The 19,891-nt window shown below is 38.9% G+C and overlaps 1 protein-coding gene across 1 annotated transcript in view; it reads left to right on the top strand.

Moving 5' to 3' along the window:
- AFF4 (AF4/FMR2 family member 4) overlaps positions 1 to 19,891 on the top strand; it is an 88,776-nt gene that overhangs the window by 48,446 nt on the left and 20,439 nt on the right. Inside the window, exons 6-11 of the mRNA XM_025387565.1 lie at positions 10,359 to 10,395; positions 12,243 to 12,288; positions 15,462 to 15,516; positions 15,960 to 15,997; positions 16,719 to 16,881; positions 18,185 to 19,102. Coding sequence (XP_025243350.1) covers positions 10,359 to 10,395; positions 12,243 to 12,288; positions 15,462 to 15,516; positions 15,960 to 15,997; positions 16,719 to 16,881; positions 18,185 to 19,102 — 1,257 coding nt within the window. The remainder of the gene's footprint in view (positions 1 to 10,358; positions 10,396 to 12,242; positions 12,289 to 15,461; positions 15,517 to 15,959; positions 15,998 to 16,718; positions 16,882 to 18,184; positions 19,103 to 19,891) is intronic.

The raw sequence follows: 19,891 nt of genomic DNA, 5'->3' as shown, positions 1-19,891 counted from the left end.
GGATCACCTGAGGTCAGGAATTTGAGACCAGCCTGACCAACATGGCGGATCCCCATCTATACTAAAACTACAAAAGTTAGCTGGGTATGGTAGGGCGCACACCCGTAATTTCAGCTGCTCGGGAGGCTGAGGCGTGAGAATCGCTTGAACCTTGGTGGTGGAGGTTGCAGTGAGCTGAGATCAAGCCATTGTGCTCTGACCTGGGCAACAGAGCAAGACTCCATCTCCAAAAAGAAACAAACACACCTTTTAATTTCTTTCTTTTTTTTTTTTTTCCAGACGGAATTTTGCTTTTGTCCTCTAGGCTGGAGTGCAGTGGGAGCAATCGCAGCTTATTGCAACCTCTGCCTTCTGGATTCAAGTGATTCTCCTGCCTCAACCTCCCTAGGGGCTGGGATTATAGCCATGTGCCACCATGCCTGGCTAATTTTTGTGTTTTTAGTAGAGACGAGGTTTCACCATGTTGGCTAGGCTGGTCTTGAACTGACCTGAAGTGATCTGCCCATCTCGGCCTCCCAAAGTGCTGGGGTTACAGGCATGAGCCTCCATGCCCGTCCTGATTTCTTGTTTTTTGGATTATTTCTACTTGTGTTGGTTCCCAAATATTTGGAGATTGTCTGCATATTTTCTGTTACTGATTTGTGATTTAATTCCATTGTGGTCATGAAGCATACATTGTATGAGGTTGAGACTTATTTCATGTCCCAGATTATTGTCTTTTTTTGCTAATGTTTTGTGTACACTTGAAAAGAATGTGTATTCCAGCCAGTGTGGTGGCACACGCTTGTAATCCCAACACTTTGGAAAGCTGAGGTGGGAGGATCCCTGGAGGCCAGAAGTTTGAGACCAGCCCGGGCAATAGCCAGACCTCATCTCTACCGAAAATTTAAAAATCAGCCGCGCACGGTCGTGGGCATCTGTAGTCCCAGCTACTCAGAAGGCTGAAACAGGAGGATTGCCTGAGCTCAAGAGGTCAAGGCTACAGTGAGCCATGATCATGCCACTGTACTCCAGCCTGGGTGACAGAGAAAGACCCTGTCTCTGGAGTATCCTGTTAGGTCAAGTTGGCTTATAATTTTATACTAATCTTCTATATCCTTACTCATTTTAATTTTATTCTATCAATGATCTATTATTGAGAGTAGATTCCAACTTTAATTTTGGATTTGTATATATGTTCTTGCTTTGTTTCCTCATGCTTTCTCAGACTCTGTTTTTAGGTGCATAAACACTTAGGATTGTTACCTCTTAAGGAGTTGAGCCTTTGTTACTATGAAACAACCCCTTTTAAACCTGATAATATTCTTTGTGTAAAATTTACTTTGATATTAATAGGACCAGCTCCAGCTTTCTTTTATTTAATGTTAGCATGGTATGCTTTTTTCCAGCCTTTTGCTTTTAACTTGTTTATGTTCTTATATTTAAAATGCATTTCTTGTAGGTAGTATATGATTTTGTTACGCTTTTTAAATATAATCTGACACTCTGCTCTTTAGGGTGTTCAGACCACTTACATTTAATGTGATTATTGATACAATTGGGCTTAAATCTACTATCTTGCTTTTTGATTTCTGTTTGTCTCATCAGGCCTTTTTGTGTGTGTGTGTATATGTGTCAGTCTATCTTCAAGTGATTTTATACCTTCCTTTTCTACTGTATAAGACCCTATTGTCATTATACTTGCATTTCTCCCCTCATAGAATCTGTATTGTTGTTGTTTATGTTTTACTTCCACATAAAGTATAAATGGCACAATATTGTTACTATTTTTTATTTAAACCATCTATTATCTTTTAGGCTGGGTGCAAAGGTTCATACCTATAATCCTAGCACTTTGGGAGTCCAAGGAAGGAGGATCACTTGAGTCCAGGAGTTTGAGACCAGCCTTGGCAACATAGTGAGACCCTGTCTCTATAAAAAATAAAAAAATTATCTGAGTGTGGTAATACGTACCTGTGGTCCCAGCTGCTCAGGAGGCTGAGGTGGAAAAATAGCTTGAGCCCCAGAGGTCTTGGCCTCAGTGAGCCATCATCACTCTACTGCACTCCAGTCTGGGTGGCAGTGAGACCCTGTCTCTAAATAAATAAACACACAGTTTGTTATCTTTACTTTTTTTTGAGACAGAGTCGTGCTCTGTCACTCAGACTGGAGTGCAGTGGTGCAGTCTTGGCTCACTGCAACCTCCACCTCCCTGATTCAAGCAATTCTCCTGCCTCAGCCTCTGGAGTAGCTGGGATTACAAGTGCCTGCCACCCCGCCCGGCTCCTTTTTTTTTTTTTTTTTTTTTTTTTTGTATTTTTAGTGGAGACAATCTGGAACTCCTGACCTCAGGTGATCCACCCACCTCCACCTCCCAAAGTGCTGGGATTACAGGTGTGATCCACTGCACCTGGCCCATTTTACTATTATCTGGAGGACTTGAATATTTCTTTTAGTACTTTGAAAAAATCTTTATTTTGCCTTTCCTTTTTTATTTTTTAAAGTGTTTTTGCCAGCTATAGAATTCTAGTTGAGGACCTTGCCCCCACTGTCTGCCAGCTTGCATTGTTTCTGATACGTACATTGTTGTCATTCTTTTCTTTCTTTATATGTAAAATGTCCTTTTTTTTTGGGCTGCTTTTAAGTTTTTTTTTTTAATCATGCTTTTAATCTGTTCAGTTATGATATGTTCTGCTGTAGTTCTCTTTATCTTTCTCGTGCTTGGGGTTTGTACAGCTTCTTGAAACTTTGGACTTATAGTTTCCATCAAATTTGAGAAACTGTTACTCACTTTTTTTTTTTAACCCTCTTCTCCCCTTTTCTCGTCTTCTTCAAGGACTCCAATTACATGTATATTAGGCCCCTTAAAGTTGTCCCAGAGTTCACTAATGTTCTGTTCTTTCTTTTTTTTTTGGCGGGGGGTGGATCTTATATTGTATTGCTCCGTTTTGGATGGTTTGTATTGCTGTGTCTTCAGGTTCACTAATCTGTTGTTCTGCGATGTCTAATCTGCTATTACACATTTAATATATATTTTTATGTTAGACATGTTTTTATAAAAATTTGATAATGCTTATATATTTATTAATTAAACAGATACTTATTAACTTCTGTGTTCCTGGCATGAGATTTGACAATTTGTTCTTTATTAATGACAAAGAGTTTTAGTAGAAAGATGAGGGTAAAAGACTAGTTGTACTAGGCTCAAAAGATATCAGAGTAAGTGTCTTTTGAAACATTTACTGTAAAAAGGAACAGAGAATGTGGTACCAAGAACTGTATGGTCTTGGTATGTCAGGGGAGTGTTTTTATAAGATGAAGATATTTTGTTATTTTTATAATGCTGATAGTTTAGTAGAAAGGGAAAAACAAATGATCCATGGGAAAGAGAGGAGGTGACCTTAGGAGATCTTCACAAGAGCAATTAAGATTCAGTGTCCACGTAGAGGAGAGTAGCTTTAGAATAGAGCACCACTACTTCATTGGCACCAGAGGGAAGCAGAGAATATGGGTATAGTTAGGGATAGCTTGGGAGATTTTCCAGTGATAGTTTGGAGAATATTAAAGATTTTTATTGCCTTTGCACTTATTCACCATGTTTGGAACAACCTCCAGCAGTGTTCTTGACACTGGAGATAGAACACTGTATAATTTAAATGTTCTTGCTCTAAGATGGGTATTTAAAGAACATAGGAAAATGCTGTGCCAATACTTTGAATAGTTCTGGCACAAAGTAGCTGTTCAATGAATGTTTGTTAACTGAATTTGGATATATATACTCAAGTAACAGTGTTTAGATTTTGGTGTTTGTGAGACACCTCAGCTACTGACTGATTGTCGCTAAGGTGGGTTGCTTCTTACTGATAGCTTATCTCATTCTCCGAATTTAAGTTGGTGCAACTTCATGTGTAATATAGCTAAAAGCTCTGTGTGATACTTTAATAGGTACTTACTCTCCATGTGCACTAGCTATATGTACCAAGTTCAATGAGAGGACTGAGAAAGGAGAAAGTTGTTATATCTAGGGAATTTGGGTTTAGCATCCTACAGGAGGTGACACCAATTAGAGTTTAAAGGAGAAGTAGAGGAGTGTTAGCAAGATGTGGGAAGATAAGGAACACATCAGAAAACACTTTACACCATTGATGAGTCTGAAAGAGCACTTCACAGGTGGCAAATGGTGCTAAGTTTAGGATCATTTTGGGGAGCTGGTTTAGTGTGTTCATCTCTCTCCTTGAATTGGTCCCATTTAAAAACAAAAACAATTCAATCCCTCTGTTCCATGTGATTCCTCAGTCATTCCTTTGGTTTAGAACAAAACTTACTAAATATTGATTCATATTTGCTATTTTTCCCTGGTATTTTGCTGGGTGCTATAAGGAAGTGTGAAACAAGAAATGTGTTTTGCCTATACCAAATATTTGCTTGTAGAAAGCAGTAATACAAAAGAAAGCAATAGGAATTATTTATTAGTGTTTAATTGGATGTGTAGTGTGCATCACACTTAGACATACGTTGTCTTCTCTTTGTATTCTGTTCTTTACTTAGAACCTCTTTACCTAGGTGCTTCACAAATCTTTATCTTATCATCTCCTCTTCCCCGTCTCCTTCCCTCTTTTTCTTGCCCTTCCACATGCCACTGTTGATATGGTGGCTGCTTTAACAGGAATTACAAAAAGGGACCCAGGACAAGGCAAGAGTAATGGTACAAGTGCAGTTTATGCACAGTTGCAGTATTGGAACAATGATGTTAAAGCCAGAAATGTCTGGAACTGTGGAATATCTTCAACTCGGTTATAGAATCATGCTCTGTACAATATATTCTGTAATGCAATGAGGAATGAATCTGAATATTTTTTACACTAACATAGAAGTTGTTTCGTGATATCAGTTATCCGACTTAAAAATGAGTTAGACACCTCTCTTTATCTCTCTCACACACAGACACACACACATACACGCACACACATGCATACCACCACCAAATATGCTATATGTGTCTTTTCATAATGTATTTTTAAAAAAATAATTAAACCCCCCTCTCTCTTCAGAGTAAAAATGATGTTGGCCGAGCGTGGTGGCTCACACCTATAATCCCAGCACTTTGGGAGGCCGAGGAGGCTGGATTACCTGAGATCAGGAGTTCAAGACCAGCCTGGCCACCATGGTGAAACCCCATCTCTACTAAAAATACAAAAATTAGCTGTGTGTGGTGACATGCACCTATAATCCCAGCTACTTAGGAGGCTGAGGCTGGAGAATCACTTGCGCCCAAGAGACGGAGTTTGCAGTGAGCAGAGATCACGCCATTGCACTCTAGCCTGGGCAACAAGTATGAAACATCCTATAGGAGTATGAAACTCCATCTCAAAAAAAAAAAAAAAATGATGTTTTAACAATGAATGAAGTAACTGCTTCCCTAAAAAATACACTTGAGTGGCTGGGCACGGTGGCTTACGCTTATAATCCCAGCACTTTGGGAGGCCAAGATGGGTGGATCACAAGGTCAGGAGTTCGAGACCGGCCTGGCCAACATAGTGAAACCCTGTCTCTACTAAAAATACAATAATTAACTGGGCTTGGTGGTGGGTGCCTGTAATCCCAGTTACTTGGGAGGCTGAGGCAGGAGAATCGCTTAAATCTGGGAGCTGGAGGTGGCAGTGAGCCAAAATGACGCCACTGCACTCCAGCCTGGGTGACAGAAGTAGATTCTGTCTCAAAAATATATATATGTGTGTGTGTGTGTATGTATCTATAGTGTATAGATATATATACAAGTGTATATAGATATATATACAAGTGTATATATATACACACACACACACGAGCTAGGAAAATAACACTTAAAAAATAATATTGTCGTTGTTTATGTATTTTTAGTTTTTTGTTACCAAAAACCACAGTTCTAATGTGCAAACTTTAAAGAGCTGAAAAAAATTGCTATTCAGTGGTTTTAACCTATTTGCTAAAAAGATTAAAATGCAACCTTCTAATTTATTTTCCTAAATGATTTACACCAGGGAACATGGAAATCTAATTCAACTTCAATAGAATCCTTTACATAATTAATGTGTAGGGCTGAAATTTTGTTACTGTGATTTAATAAACATAGTATTTCTTCCATGAGTATAACTATATCTTTGTGGCATCTAATGAAACCAGATATCAAAAGTAAGTCCATCTTAGTGTCATACCTTTGAAGCATTATATTTTTGTGTATTAGAAAGGTTTTGTTGTCTTTCGTAAATATAATTTAAAAATTACTCTAAAAATGGTATTTAATTTTTGTTATGCCTTTAAAATTACAGTATTTATACATAAGTAGTAATGCATATTCTATACATATTTTGAAGATACAAATGGAAAAATTTCTTAGTAATGGAGCATATGATTAAAAAAAAAGCTTGAAGACAAACTTTCAGCTGTAGTTACCTCCTACTGATACTACTCCAGTAACCTCATTTTGTATCCTTAACTCCATTCTAGCTTTCTTAAAGCTGTTATCCACTTAGTAGGTGAGATGGTCTTCACAATATGCAGATGTAGTTGTGTAACTCTCCTACTTAATAAGCTACACACACACAGATCTTTAATATGGTCTATAAGGTCTGTAAACCGTGTGATCTAGCATTTTAGGTCTTCAGTCTCATGTCTCACCACTCTTCCACCTTTACTTTTTCCTCTCTGTGGGCTGCCTTTAAGTTCCTTGTACCAGCCATGGTCTTCCCTTTAAGCTGGACTTGACACATGTTTTCTCTCTCCCTGCAGCACTTAGCCTATCTCTTCCTTTCCCAGTTTATTTCCTATATATCCTTCAAATTTCAGTCTGAATGGCAGTTCCTTAGGGAAGCCTTTGCTCATCTTCCTGGCTAGATCATACACATAGACACACGCACACACGCACACAGGTACACATGCATGCACAGTTACAAACTCTTAATATAATTCTGTGTATTTGCCCTTCATTGTATTTATTACAGTTGCCATTTTACTTGGATTTGTGTGAGTGCTTGCAAAGGTAGTCATTACTGACATTCAAATAGGGGTTAAGCTCCTTGGGGGCAGGGCCCTTGTCAGTTTTTGCTTATTGTTTTCTCAGTACTTTGATACATGGCTAAGTGTGATGCCAGAGGGTTTGGGTTTCATCCCTAGGAAAAAACAAAAAGTCATCGGAGGTTTGGCGAAAAATAGGAGAGCAGTGATGACGCATACTAAGACTTGGGCTGTAGAAGGGTAAATTGGAGGCTATAGTTGAGTAAAGAAAAGAGACTAGAGCTAGGAAGATCCATTAGAAGGCCATTGTAGGTAAAAAAGATGAGGACCTGAAGTCTTTCCAGTTCAGACAGTCTTGCCTTTGGTGGGTGTTTAAGAGACAGAATCCAGTAGTGTTTGGGGACCTGCTGACTATTGTCAGATATAAGACAAAGAAATCAGAGATTATTTGGAATATGGGGCTATTAACTTTTAGGCCATTTATCAAGTAAATGAATATAAGACAATAAACAATTCAAGGGGTTAATACATCTTCATTTTATTTTATTTTTATTATTTGTACAGATAGGATCTTGGTATGTTGCCCAGGCTGGTCTTGAACTCCTGGCCTCAAGTGATCCTCACTGCTTAGCCTCCCAAAGTATTGGGATTACATGCGTAAGCCACCACACCCATCCTGGAATCTTCATTTTAAACAAAAGTCACAAAAGTGACCTCTTGCCCACTGCTCTATTTACAGTTTTTTAACAGCAGTACTGAGATGTGATTCTCTTACCATGTAATTCACCCACTTCAAGTGTAGAGTTCAGTAGTTTTGAGTTTGTAAATCATCAACTCAAAAAGAAACTGTACCCTTTAACTGTTTTCCCCTTTTCCGTCTATCTTCCTTCCTAGCCTTAAGCAACCACTAATCTCCTCTATGTCTATAATTTCCCTGTTCTAAACATTTTATATAAATAGAATAACGTAGTATATGGTCTTTTGTGACAAGATTCTTTCACTTAACATTATGTTTTCAAGATTCACATAGGTTGTAGCATGTAACAGTACTTCATTCCTTTTTATGTCCAAATAATACTCCAGTATATGGATATATATCACATTTTGTGTATACGTTTATCAGCCGATGGACATTTGAGTTGTTTCCACTTTTTGGCTATTATGAATAATGTTACTATAAACACTTACATAGAAGTGTTTGTGTGGACTTACGTTTACATTTTGTTTGGTTATATACCTAACAGTGGAATGGCTGGGTCATGTGGTAATTCTGTGTTAACTTATTTGAGGAACTGCCAGAATGTTTCCAAAGCAGCTGTACCATTTCACATTCTCACCAGGGTTCTGATTTCTCCACATCCTTGTCAACACTTGTTACATTTGTCTTTTTGATTCTAGTCATCCTAGTGGGTGAGAAGTAGTATCTCATTGTAGGTTTGATTTGTATTTCCGTGATGACGGGTGTGAGACATCTTTTCATCTGCTTATTGGCCATTTATATGTCTTCCTTGGGTAAATGTTTATTCAGGCCCTTTTCCTGTTTTTTAATTGGATTGTCTTGTTATTGAATTGTAAGAGCTCTTTATAGTATATTGTGGATACCAGCCCCCTATCAGATACATCATTTGCAAATATTTTCTCCCATTCTGTGAGTTGTCTTTTCACTTTTTTGATAGCAGCCTTTGAAGCACAGAAGTTCTTAATTTTGATTAAGTCCAGTTTATCTTGCCAAATCCCAGGTCATTTAGATTTGGCATTGTGGTTTTTTTCTAAGGATTTTATAGCTCTAGCTTTTACATTTATAGGTCTTTGGTCCATTTTGAGTTTTGTTTTTTTTTTTTTTTTTAATGATGTAATATAAAGTCCCAGCTTTATTTTGCCCATGGCTATTCAGTTCCCCCAGCACCATTGTTAAAAAGACTATTCTTTCCCATATAATGGTCTTGGCATCCTCTTGGAAAATCCGTTGAGTATAGAAAGAGGTTTTTAATGTTTTTTTAACAGCAAAACTATATTGTTCTTTCACAGACAGTTCTGTAACTAAAGGAAGAGTATGCTTATTTTTAAGTAGGCTTTTAGGAATATTTGTGTAATTTTAGTGCTATATCTTGTACCCAGATTTAATTTTGAGAAATGCATAGATTGCACACATGGAACAGCTGTTCTGGTCATGAAAATTGAGTTTGGAAAGCCATATTTCACTGAGGGTGACATTTTGACTTCTTTTTATTGGCACTTCCTGAGTGCCAGACACTATGCTGTTACAAGGCTTACATGGAAGTAAATGACCATCTCTTCCTCATGTTGCTAATGTATATAAAATATTGGGAGCAGGGAGAAGGAGGGATTAAAATGACATGGAAATATCCATATGGGTTTTTTTAGTCCATAAAAGTGGTATGCTTTTCTTTTTTTGAGATGGAGTCTCGCGCTGTTGCCAGGCTGGAGTGCAGTGGTGTGATCTCGGCTCACTGCGACCTCCGCCTCCCAGGTTCAAGCAGTTCTCCTGCCTCAGCCTCCCGAGTAGCTGGGACTACAGGTGCACGCCACCATGCCCAGCTAATTTTTGTATTTTTCGTAGAGACGGGGTTTCACCGTGTTAGCCAGGATGATCTTAATCACCTGACTTCATGATCCACCAGCCTCGGCCTCCCAAAAAAGTGGTATACTTATAATGGATAAACGTATAGTATACAGCTATTTTTACTTAGTACACTGTCTTCAGTATTACCTTTGGTTTTAAATGAAGTGTTTTCTTAAGACCAAGAATTTTAAATTGAATTTATTTATTTATTTTTTTATTTTATTTATTTATTTTTTTTGAGACGGAGTCTCGCTCTGTCGCCCAGGCTCGAGTGCAGTGGCCGGATCTCAGCTCACTGCAAGCTCCGCCTCCCAGGTTTACGCCATTTTCCTGCCTCATCCTCCCGAGTAGCTGGGACTACAGGCGCCCGCCACCTCGCCCTGCTAGTTTTTTGTATTTTTTAGTAGAGACGGGGTTTCACCATGTTAGCCAGGATAGTCTTGATCTCCTGACCTCGTGATCCACCCGTCTCGGCCTCCCAAAGTGCTGGGATTATGGGCTTGAGCCACCACGCCCAGCCAAAAATTTTATATAAAGGGCTCTAAATAGGGATATGATTACAATGGATGCTGCTGAAAGAATTGAATGATAAAGAATTTAGGTGGCTTAATGCTTTTTGTATTAGACTCTGGGAAAGTCCATTATTGATCACAAAATTGCCAAGGCTGATCAGACAGGATCATTGCATTCTTTCTGTGCTTTTTCAAGTACTTGAAGTGTTTTTATGTAATTTAAGCATTTTTCATGAATTAACCTTTCTTTTTTAGTGTCACTTTGTATAATTTTATGTTCCTTTTCTTAGGAATCTCAGCAGTCCAATTTTGGCCCTGGAGAACAAAGTGAGTATTTCTTTTCCTCTTGGTTTTCAAATTAAGCTATTTATTGAACATTCAATTTTCCTGGTCACACCATATGTAACTTTAGTAATACCTTTACATGTCATATCCTTTTTCATTTTTCTTTTTTTTTTTTTTCTGGAGTGTAGTGGTGTGGTTGTAGCTCACTGCAGCCTCGATCTCCAGGGTTCAAATGATCCTCCTGCCTCAGCCTCCTGAGTAGCTGGGACTATGGGCACATGCCACTATGCCTGGCTGATTTTTTAAATTTTAATAGAATAGGGTCTCACTATGTTGCCCAGGCTGGTCTTGAACTCCTAAGCTCAAGTGATGCACCTGCCTCGTCTCCCAAAGTGTTGGGATTACTGGTGTGAGCCACCATGACCTGGTATTCTAATTTTTTTTATGATCTAATGAGTAGTGGGGATCGAGCTGAAAAATTGTTATTCTTTAAAAATTCAGGAACTGCAGGTCATTGGAGATCAAAATACACTACTTTTATTTAAGCATTTGAACTAACAGTTCATGAATACAATTTGACGGGCAGCTCGTAAACTGAAGTGTCATTCTTCTTTCTTTTAACTTCCTTTATGAAAGTACTTGGTTCCATGATGGTAAAACTCCACACAAGAAGGGGTCATTTTATTTAGCTGACCATGGCTCTTTTCTTGTTATATTTGTACAGTCCCTGTTTATTCCTCCTTGGTTTTCTGATCTGGGTAGAAAGTCTGCTGCCTGCTGTACCCTCACCTTCACCCTTACTCTCTTGGCCTGTCAGAAGAATTTCTGGGGAAGATGGTCATAGGGAATTCAAATATGGTCCCAAGGGATTGTGGTTGTGTAGATTGAGGGAACCATTGCAAATGTCTGGGCTTGATCGTATACCTCTGTAACAAAACAGGTATTCTTTTTGCCAAGAGCAGTAACTTCTTAATTAAGGTAGATTTATACTAGTCATAAGGTATTTTGGAAATGAAAATGTGGAACTTTTTGATCCTTAATTTATCTTCAGTGATCTTAATGCAGAGATAAAACTAGAAGAATACCTCTTTTGATGTTACGCTTTCTTTGTATATCAATTTCTTAGTTCCACCTTAAAGGCTGTAGCTACAGGAAAAAGGGATCTGACATTGTTGATATGCAGAAAATGTTAAAATGCAGAAAATAGCTAACTATAGGCCAGAAAATTTACATTTTCTCTCTTCTTTTTATTTCCTTTTTTTCTCAGCTTGTTTTCCCTAGTCATCTTCTTTTAAGAATACTTCATCCTTCTACTCTTCTCCCATTCTCTCTTCTGAAAGCTGTTCACAAATGGGATCATAAGCTGCCTCTACTCATTATTTGTGTTTTTCACTTTGTTTGTTTTAGAGCTATTTCTATAACAGCATAAAACTCTAGTTATAGTATGAAAATACCATAATTTATTTCACTAGTCCCCTATCGATGGACATTTTTTTTTTTCCAGTTTTTGCCATTACAAACCAGGCTATAATAAACATTCCCAAGTGTGTGCCTGTGTGTTTGTGTATTCCTCAAGATTATACCTGTAATGTAAATTCCTTTCATTGGAATTACTAAGTCACTTAGCAGTATAGTTACAGTACTGAGAAGGTATTACCAGATAAAGAAGGTCATATGAGTTTACAGTCCTACCAGCAACATGTACACACGCTTATTTCCCCTGTAGTCACTAGTATCTCATATTATTGGGCTTGTTGATGTTACCAGTTTGGTGGTTGAAGAATTATATTTCATTGTTTGATTTACATTTATTTGAGGGTATTTTACATAGACATTTTACAGTCTAAATAGCCATACTTTAGTTGCTCACTTCATTCTTTTTGTTCCAGAAAGATATAATCCTTCTAAAACTTCAAATGGGCACCAGTCTAAATCGTAAGTTTATTGCTTAATGAGTTTAATGTGTATCGTTTTCGCTAAAAGTTACCTGTAATATCTGGGTATTTTGAACAATATTTAGAAATATTGAGGCTGGGCAGGGTGGCTCACACCTGTAATCTCAGCACTTTGGGAGGCCAAGGCAGGCAGATCACATGAGGTCAGGAGTTCGAGACCAGCCTGGCCAACGTGGTGAAACCCCTTCTCTACTAAAAATACAAAAAATTAGCCAGGCATGGTGGCAAGCACCTGTTATCCCAGCTACTTGGAAGGCTGAGGCAGGAGAATTACTTGAACCTGGGAGGCAGAGGTTGTAGGGAGCCGAAATCGTGCCACTTCACTCTAGCCTGGGCCACAGAGCGAGACTCGGTCTCAGAAAAATTTAAAAATAAAAGAAATATTGACCTTTTAAGGCATGAGCATGCAAATTTTTATGTAAAGGGTCAGATAGTGAAATATTTAGGCTTTCAGAGCCACAGAGTCTGTGTTTTGACTGCTCAGCTCTGCCATTTGTAGTATGAAAGCAGCTATAGACCATAAGTGTGGCTGTATTCCAGCCACACTCTTTAAAACAATGTGGTAGGTTGGATTTGGCTTGTGGGCCACAGTTTGCCTCCTTCTGCTCTGAGATCATGGTTTTTTCTCATCTGAGAGTTGTATGTGTATATTTTTCTGTGTATATTCCTAATTTATATTGAATAAAGAAGTCATAAAATAAATACAGGATTCTTCTTTAGGCCAAGCCATTCATTTAACCACTAGATTAAGTAACATACATAGTTTGTACTGTCTTTAAGTTTTCTTATTTTTATTTTGTTGGTAGAAGCAGAAATATATATAAAAATGTAACAGGGTAATGTATTGGATGAAAATAAATTCCAACTTAAAGAATGAACTCCTGAATTCCTGAGACCACAGGTTAACTCAGTGATTAAAACAAAATTCTAAAGAAGCAGTGACTACAGTGTCAGCTTTCCATGCCACAGTCACAAACTGTACTGTGATGACCCTAGACTGGTAGCACTTCAGCTGAATAAAAGAACTAAGAATGAAAAATACAAGAACGCAAGAAGCACCCCCCTCACTGCTGAAAAATTCAAATTATATTCCTATTCATCATACTTATTTATATGTAAAGAATGGAAGTGTACTTACCATATCTATACCTATCACTTTGGTTGTGAGGGAACAAACTCACGCAGGGCTCTGAGCAGTCTGGTAAAAGCTTTGACATATTGACATGTGTAAACAAGTTCATTGAGCTGCCATTGTTAAATCATAAGGGCCAAGAGAATTCAGAGTAAGCACATTTCCTTAGAGGAAAATCAGTCATAGAGATAGATGCACTAAGCCCCTGTCTGAAAGAAAACTCTTTTTTCCCTGTTCTGTTTAATTGGGCCAGTCTTAAAAATCATCTGGTTACTTTATTTCAGGGTGATGTTTAATATATAATATTTTGAACTTAGGGTCAGATATAGAAATGTAGGTTAAACTTTGAGGGGGAAGAGTACAAGTAGTTATTAGAGTGAAAGAAGATTTCCGTCTCGCTGATTGGAGATTGTCATGAAATTTTAAGAAAGGTAATGGAATTACTGGTAATGAGAAATTAGACATTTTTCTAGTTGTAGTTCTCCCTAAACTTTGTATTAATTTTTCCTCCCATGTAAAAAAACAAGGAATGTTTTGTGGGCTGTTACGTAGAAAATTTTAAGTTTAATGGTTTTGATTTTATGACCTTAAAAGAAAATTTACATCTTTAATTTTGCTTTCAAAAACAAATTCCAGAAACTGTCAGTTTATAGTATATGTGTGTACGTGTTTAAATTGATTTGAATTTTGATCAAGGGAGATTTTGGAACTTGGGAGTTTTTTTTGTTTGTTTGTTGTTGTTTTGTTTTTTTGAGACAGAGTCTCACTCTGTCGCCTAGGCTAGAGTGCAGTGATGGGATGTCATCTCCCTGCAACCTCCAGCTCCTGGGTTCAAGTGATTCTCCTGCTACCTCAGCCTCCCAGGTAGCTAGGCTACAGGTGCCCACCACCATGCCAGGCTAATTTTTGTATTTTTAGTAGAGACAAAGTTTCACCCTGTTGGCCTGGCTGGTCTCAAACTCATGACCTCAGGTGATTCGCCCACAGTCTTCCAAAGTAGTGGGATTACAGGCGTGAGCCACCGCACCCGGCCAGAATTTGGGAGTTTAAAAAATATATACGTAGTCAGCCATGCGCAGTGACTCACGCCTGTAATCCCAGCACTTTGGGAGGCCGAGGCAGGTGGATCACGAGGTCAGGAGATCGAGACCATCCTGGCTAACACGGTGAAACCCTGTCTCTATAAAAATACAAAAAATTAGCCGGGCGTGGTGGTGGGCACCTGTAGTCCAAGCTACTCGGGAGGCTGAGGCAGGAGAATGGCGTGAACCCGGGAGGCAGAGCTTGCAGTGAGCTGAGATTGTGCCACTGCACTCCAGCCTGGATGACAGAGCGAGACTCGGTCTCAAAAAAAAAAAAAAAATACACACACACACACACTCTTACATAGTCACACACACACACACACTCTTACATAGTCATTTTTGCTATATAGCCAAGACTTTTACCCAAAATATTTATTTCTACAGAGGGCACTTTGTTTCATAGCAAGGCATTTATGAACTAGAACTTTGGCTTAGGAAACTGTTCTGGTTTTCACAGTTACCCAGTTGTCATCAGTTACACTAATCTCTCTTTGTGCAACATGGGGGACAAAGGAAGAATTGCTTGATGCTTTCATTTTATCTTCCTTCTTTTTAGGAGTTATATCTCTTTAGTGGATTGTTGGGTATGACTTTGTTAATTTTTAATAATGAACGTGTGTGTGCACCTAGGGGAAAAGTTAGAGACTACAGAACTGAATATGAGAGTTTATAGAAAGTAGATTTTGTTTAATTAGAAAAGATGAATATTTTATTCATGGGAAGGATAGAGCTTATGGAATGGTTAAATTCCTCCATTCTCAATTTTGAGATTTTGAACCAAACCAGATAGAATAAGACTTACTGGTGTTTTGTTTTTTGGTTAAATCTGTGGCTACCACAGTGATTATTTCTAGAATTTTTAGTAGATATTTAGTACCCTGGCATACCATGTAAACTGTTCCAAAAATAATAATCCTTTCTGCCTTTTCCCTCTAGTATGTTAAAAGATGACTTAAAACTAAGCAGCAGTGAAGACAGTGATGGGGAACAGGTGTGTCTACTATTGTATTATTTTGCCAGTCTCACATAGTATTTGTATTTTATAAAAATGATAATTGAATAATGCATTTGTTACTTAAAATAAATTTCTTCTTATAAGCTTTCTGACACTGGAATGTTGTAGTTTTTTTCTCTGTATTTAAATCTCCATTTTTTTCTTATTTTTTTAAAAAATTGGGTTTTCCTCAACATTTATTATGGATCAAAACATACTCATGAAGCAGTAGATTATTGACAATAATAACTATTAACAAAGCTTTTGATCGTATTCGGGCAGTTCAGTTACTCTTTAGGTAAAAACAGTGTAAGTGTTAAACATAGTTGCATACATTAGAGAAGCCAGTTTTTTCTGTTAAGAGTTCAGATATTATTCACACTAAGCAAATAGAATACTGTTTATTCATTCACAGATGCCTTCTTATGTTTTAATTTTAGGATTGTGATAAGACAATGCCGAGGAGTACACCAGGAAGGTGGGCATCCTTTTCTTTTCTGTTTTATTGGTAAGAGTTGGGTCAGCCTGATAACATTGCAGGGATATAATAAGTGGCCTTATAGGTAAATATCAGTTTTGATAGTGGTTGTACAACTCTGTAAATTAACTAAAAATCATTGAATTATACACTTAAAGTGGGTGATTTGTGTATTATATCTCAAACTGTTTTTAACAGGTGAGTATTAATACCTAAGTAGCGCATCAGAAATTTTTAAAAAGAATTGTTCATTTCATTTACAGTGAAGTTCTGGATTCATAGATTTACAGCAGTGTAACACATAGTAAACATTTTAAAGAAAGTTGTGGCTGGACGTGGTGGCTCACGCCTGTAATCCCAGCACTTTGGGAGGCCGAAGTGGGCGGATCACCTGAGGCCAGAAGTTTGAGACCCGCCTGACCAATATGGTGAAACCCCGTCTCTACTAAAAATACAAAAATTAGCCGGGCGTGGTGGCGGGCGCCTGTAGTCCCAGCTACTTGGGAGGCTGAGACAGAAGAATTGCTTGAACCTGGGAGATGGAGGTTGCAGTGAGCGGAGATCGCGCCACTGCACTCCAGCCTGGGCGACAGAGCAAGACTCCATCTAAAAAAAAAAAAAGAAAGAAAAGAAAAAAAGAAAGTTGGTTGTCCGATTTGGATGTTTTCCTGTTGTCAATGTAAAATAAACTTTGGACATTTGTATATTTCATCTCTTTTAGTAATTCTGAACCTTCACATCATAATAGTGAAGGAGCAGATAACTCCAGGGATGATTCTAGTAGCCACAGTGGATCTGAAAGCAGCTCTGGATCTGACTCAGAGAGTGAAAGTAGTTCCAGTGACAGTGAGGCAAATGAGCCATCCCAGAGTGCATCTCCTGAGGTGAGACAGAGGGAAGGGGGTACCTTCCATAGACCCTCTCAGGGTCCTTGGTGATGTCCATTTAAAACCTGATTCAAATATGAAAGGAGAAGGAAAGAACGTTCCATATTCTGACAAAAAGAAATTGTACTGTGTACCTTGGAGGAAACCTAGATGATTCCTTGTTGTTTGAACAAATTCGGTCTAGATTAGGAACTGCTTGGCATATTACAGGTCACTAAAATATTGTGTACCTTTAGTTTGCTCTTTTATTTTTATAACTCAACATGGTAATTGATGTTCTGTAGTTACAAAGAACATCACGTTGTTGATAAAAAGAATCTTATGTAATGTAATTTTAGTATAGCTTGTTAAATTGCAGTTAAAAATCTCTCTTTGTACCTACATCATTTGTTTACTTTCTAGAATTAAATATTCTGTATGGCCATTTGTAATTATACCTTTGAAATTGGATTCTTGAATAGGAATATTTGCTATTTAAAGGTCACATATCACATTAAGCTTATCTTTTTTTTTTTTTTTTTTTTGAGACGGAGTCTCGCTCTGTCACCCAGGCTGGAGTGCAGTGGCCGGATCTCAGCTCACTGCAAGCTCCGCCTCCCGGGTTCACGCCATTCTCCTGCCTCAGCCTCCCGAGTAGCTGGGACTACAGGCGCCCGCCACCTCGCCCGGCTAGTTTTTTGTATTTTTTAGTAGAGACGGGATTTCACCGTGTTAGCCAGGATGGTCTCGATCTCCTGACCTCATGATCCGCCCGTCTCGGCCTCCCAAAGTGCTGGGATTACAGGCGTGAGCCACCGCGCCCGGCCCTTTTTTTTTTTTTTGAAGACAGAATCTTACTCTGTCACCCAGGCTGGAGTGCATTGGCTCAATTTTGGCTCACTGCAACCTCTGCCTCCCGGGTTCAAGTGATTCTCCTGCCTCAGCCTCCTGAGTAGCTGCGATTACAGGCGTGTGCCACCACACCTGGCTAATTTTTGTATTTTTAGTAGAAACGGGATTTCACCATGTTGGTCAGACTGGTCTCAAACCCCTGACCTCATGATCCGCCCACCTCAGCCTCCCAAAGTGCTGGGATTATAGGTATGAGCCACCGTGCCCGGCCGCTTATCTTCTTATTCAGATGATCAGATGATAAGAGCTAATAGTCAATACTCAGCCCTTTGCTTTGGTTCATAGAGAACCATGGCAGGTAAATGCTTTTGTTGCATTAGGCATTGTGGTTTTTCCTCTTCTTTGAGGTTGTAAAGGGGGGAGAACGCTTCACTATTGAAAAAAGCATACATGTTTCTCTGTTTTTCAGCCTGAACCCCCGCCAACAAACAAATGGCAACTTGATAATTGGCTGAATAAAGTGAACCCACATAAAGTGTCACCCGCTTCTTCAGTGGACAGTAACATCCCATCATCTCAAGGCTACAAAAAGGAAGGCCGAGAGCAGGGCACTGGGAATAGCTATACTGATACAAGTGGACCTAAAGAAACGAGTTCCGCTACTCCTGGACGAGACTCCAAAACCATCCAAAAGGGATCAGAAAGTGGGCGTGGGAGGCAGAAATCTCCTGCACAGAGTGACAGCACAACACAGAGAAGAACTGTAGGCAAAAAACAACCCAAAAAGGCTGAGAAGACAGCTGCTGAAGAGCCTCGTGGAGGCCTGAAGATAGAAAGTGAAACTCCTGTAGACTTGGCTAGCAGCATGCCCTCCAGCAGACACAAAGCAGCCACCAAAGGCTCAAGGAAACCCAATATAAAGAAGGAGTCTAAGTCTTCCCCTCGACCTACAGCAGAGAAAAAGAAATATAAATCAACAAGTAAATCTTCCCAGAAATCAAGGGAAATCATAGAAACAGATACCTCATCCTCAGATTCAGATGAAAGCGAGAGCCTTCCTCCTTCCTCACAAACTCCTAAGTACCCCGAGAGCAATAGGACTCCTGTTAAGCCCTCCTCAGTGGAGGAAGAAGATAGCTTTTTTCGGCAACGAATGTTCTCTCCTATGGAAGAGAAGGAACTTCTTTCACCCCTCAGTGAGCCTGATGACAGGTATCCACTTATTGTGAAGATTGACCTGAATCTTTTGACTAGAATACCAGGAAAGCCTTACAAAGAAACAGAGCCGCCCAAGGGGGAAAAGAAAAATGTGCCAGAAAAGCACACGAGAGAGGCTCAGAAACAAGCCTCAGAAAAAGTTTCCAACAAAGGCAAGAGGAAGCATAAGGTTTGTGAAGGGTTTTTGTTGTTTGTTTTGAAACATCAGAATCTGAAATGCGGTGGAAATCTCAGTAAGCCACAAAGTAACAAGGCAGGTCATAAACTGTGAAGGAAAATAGTGGGTAAACCCAAGGCCCACTTGAGGCTACTTATGGAACAGTCTCTTGAAGATTTCTGTGTTTCTTGCCTGTGTCCTTCAGTTAAAGCAGGATAGTTGCTAATGAAATAAGAAATGAGCCAGTGCTTTTCAGCATGCGCTGACCAGTGTAGAGGTTAGAGAGCAGCAACTTGCAAACAGGCATTTGCAACATTCTCAACATTTTGGTTGTAGGTGTTTTTAGTTTTGGATACGTACTCCCCAGATTGTTATAATCCCTACCATTTTCTTATACACCCAGACCAAGGCACACTTTTAATAACTCATTTGCTGTGCACCTCTGTGCCCCAGCTTCTCTTCTTTAACAAAGGTCAGAACTAAAAATACTGCTGGCTCATAGCCAGCTCTCATCCCTAAATACTTCCAAGATAATTTTGGATATAGAGGCAAAATTTGTACATTTAAGGTCTGCTTTTCTTAGACTGAGGAAATGTGAAAATTCACACATGTCTATGATTGGAGGATAATAATCATACAATGAAGAGATCTGAATGACTACAAATATAGAGACTCTGTGGGAAAAACAGCCTGATCTTTTCAGCTCTAGTGAGGAATTTTCAGGAGAACGTAAAGTTTTAAGTAGTCTGTATCAAAGAATACTGTAATTTCCCCTGATACATGTGTATGATCGTGAAAGAC

Source organism: Theropithecus gelada, chromosome 6 (assembly GCF_003255815.1).
Source record: "Theropithecus gelada isolate Dixy chromosome 6, Tgel_1.0, whole genome shotgun sequence".
In the NCBI taxonomy this organism is placed as follows: domain Eukaryota; kingdom Metazoa; phylum Chordata; class Mammalia; order Primates; family Cercopithecidae; genus Theropithecus; species Theropithecus gelada.
The sequence above is the reverse complement of the archived record's forward strand: the minus strand, read 5'-3'. Positions and strand labels throughout refer to the sequence as shown.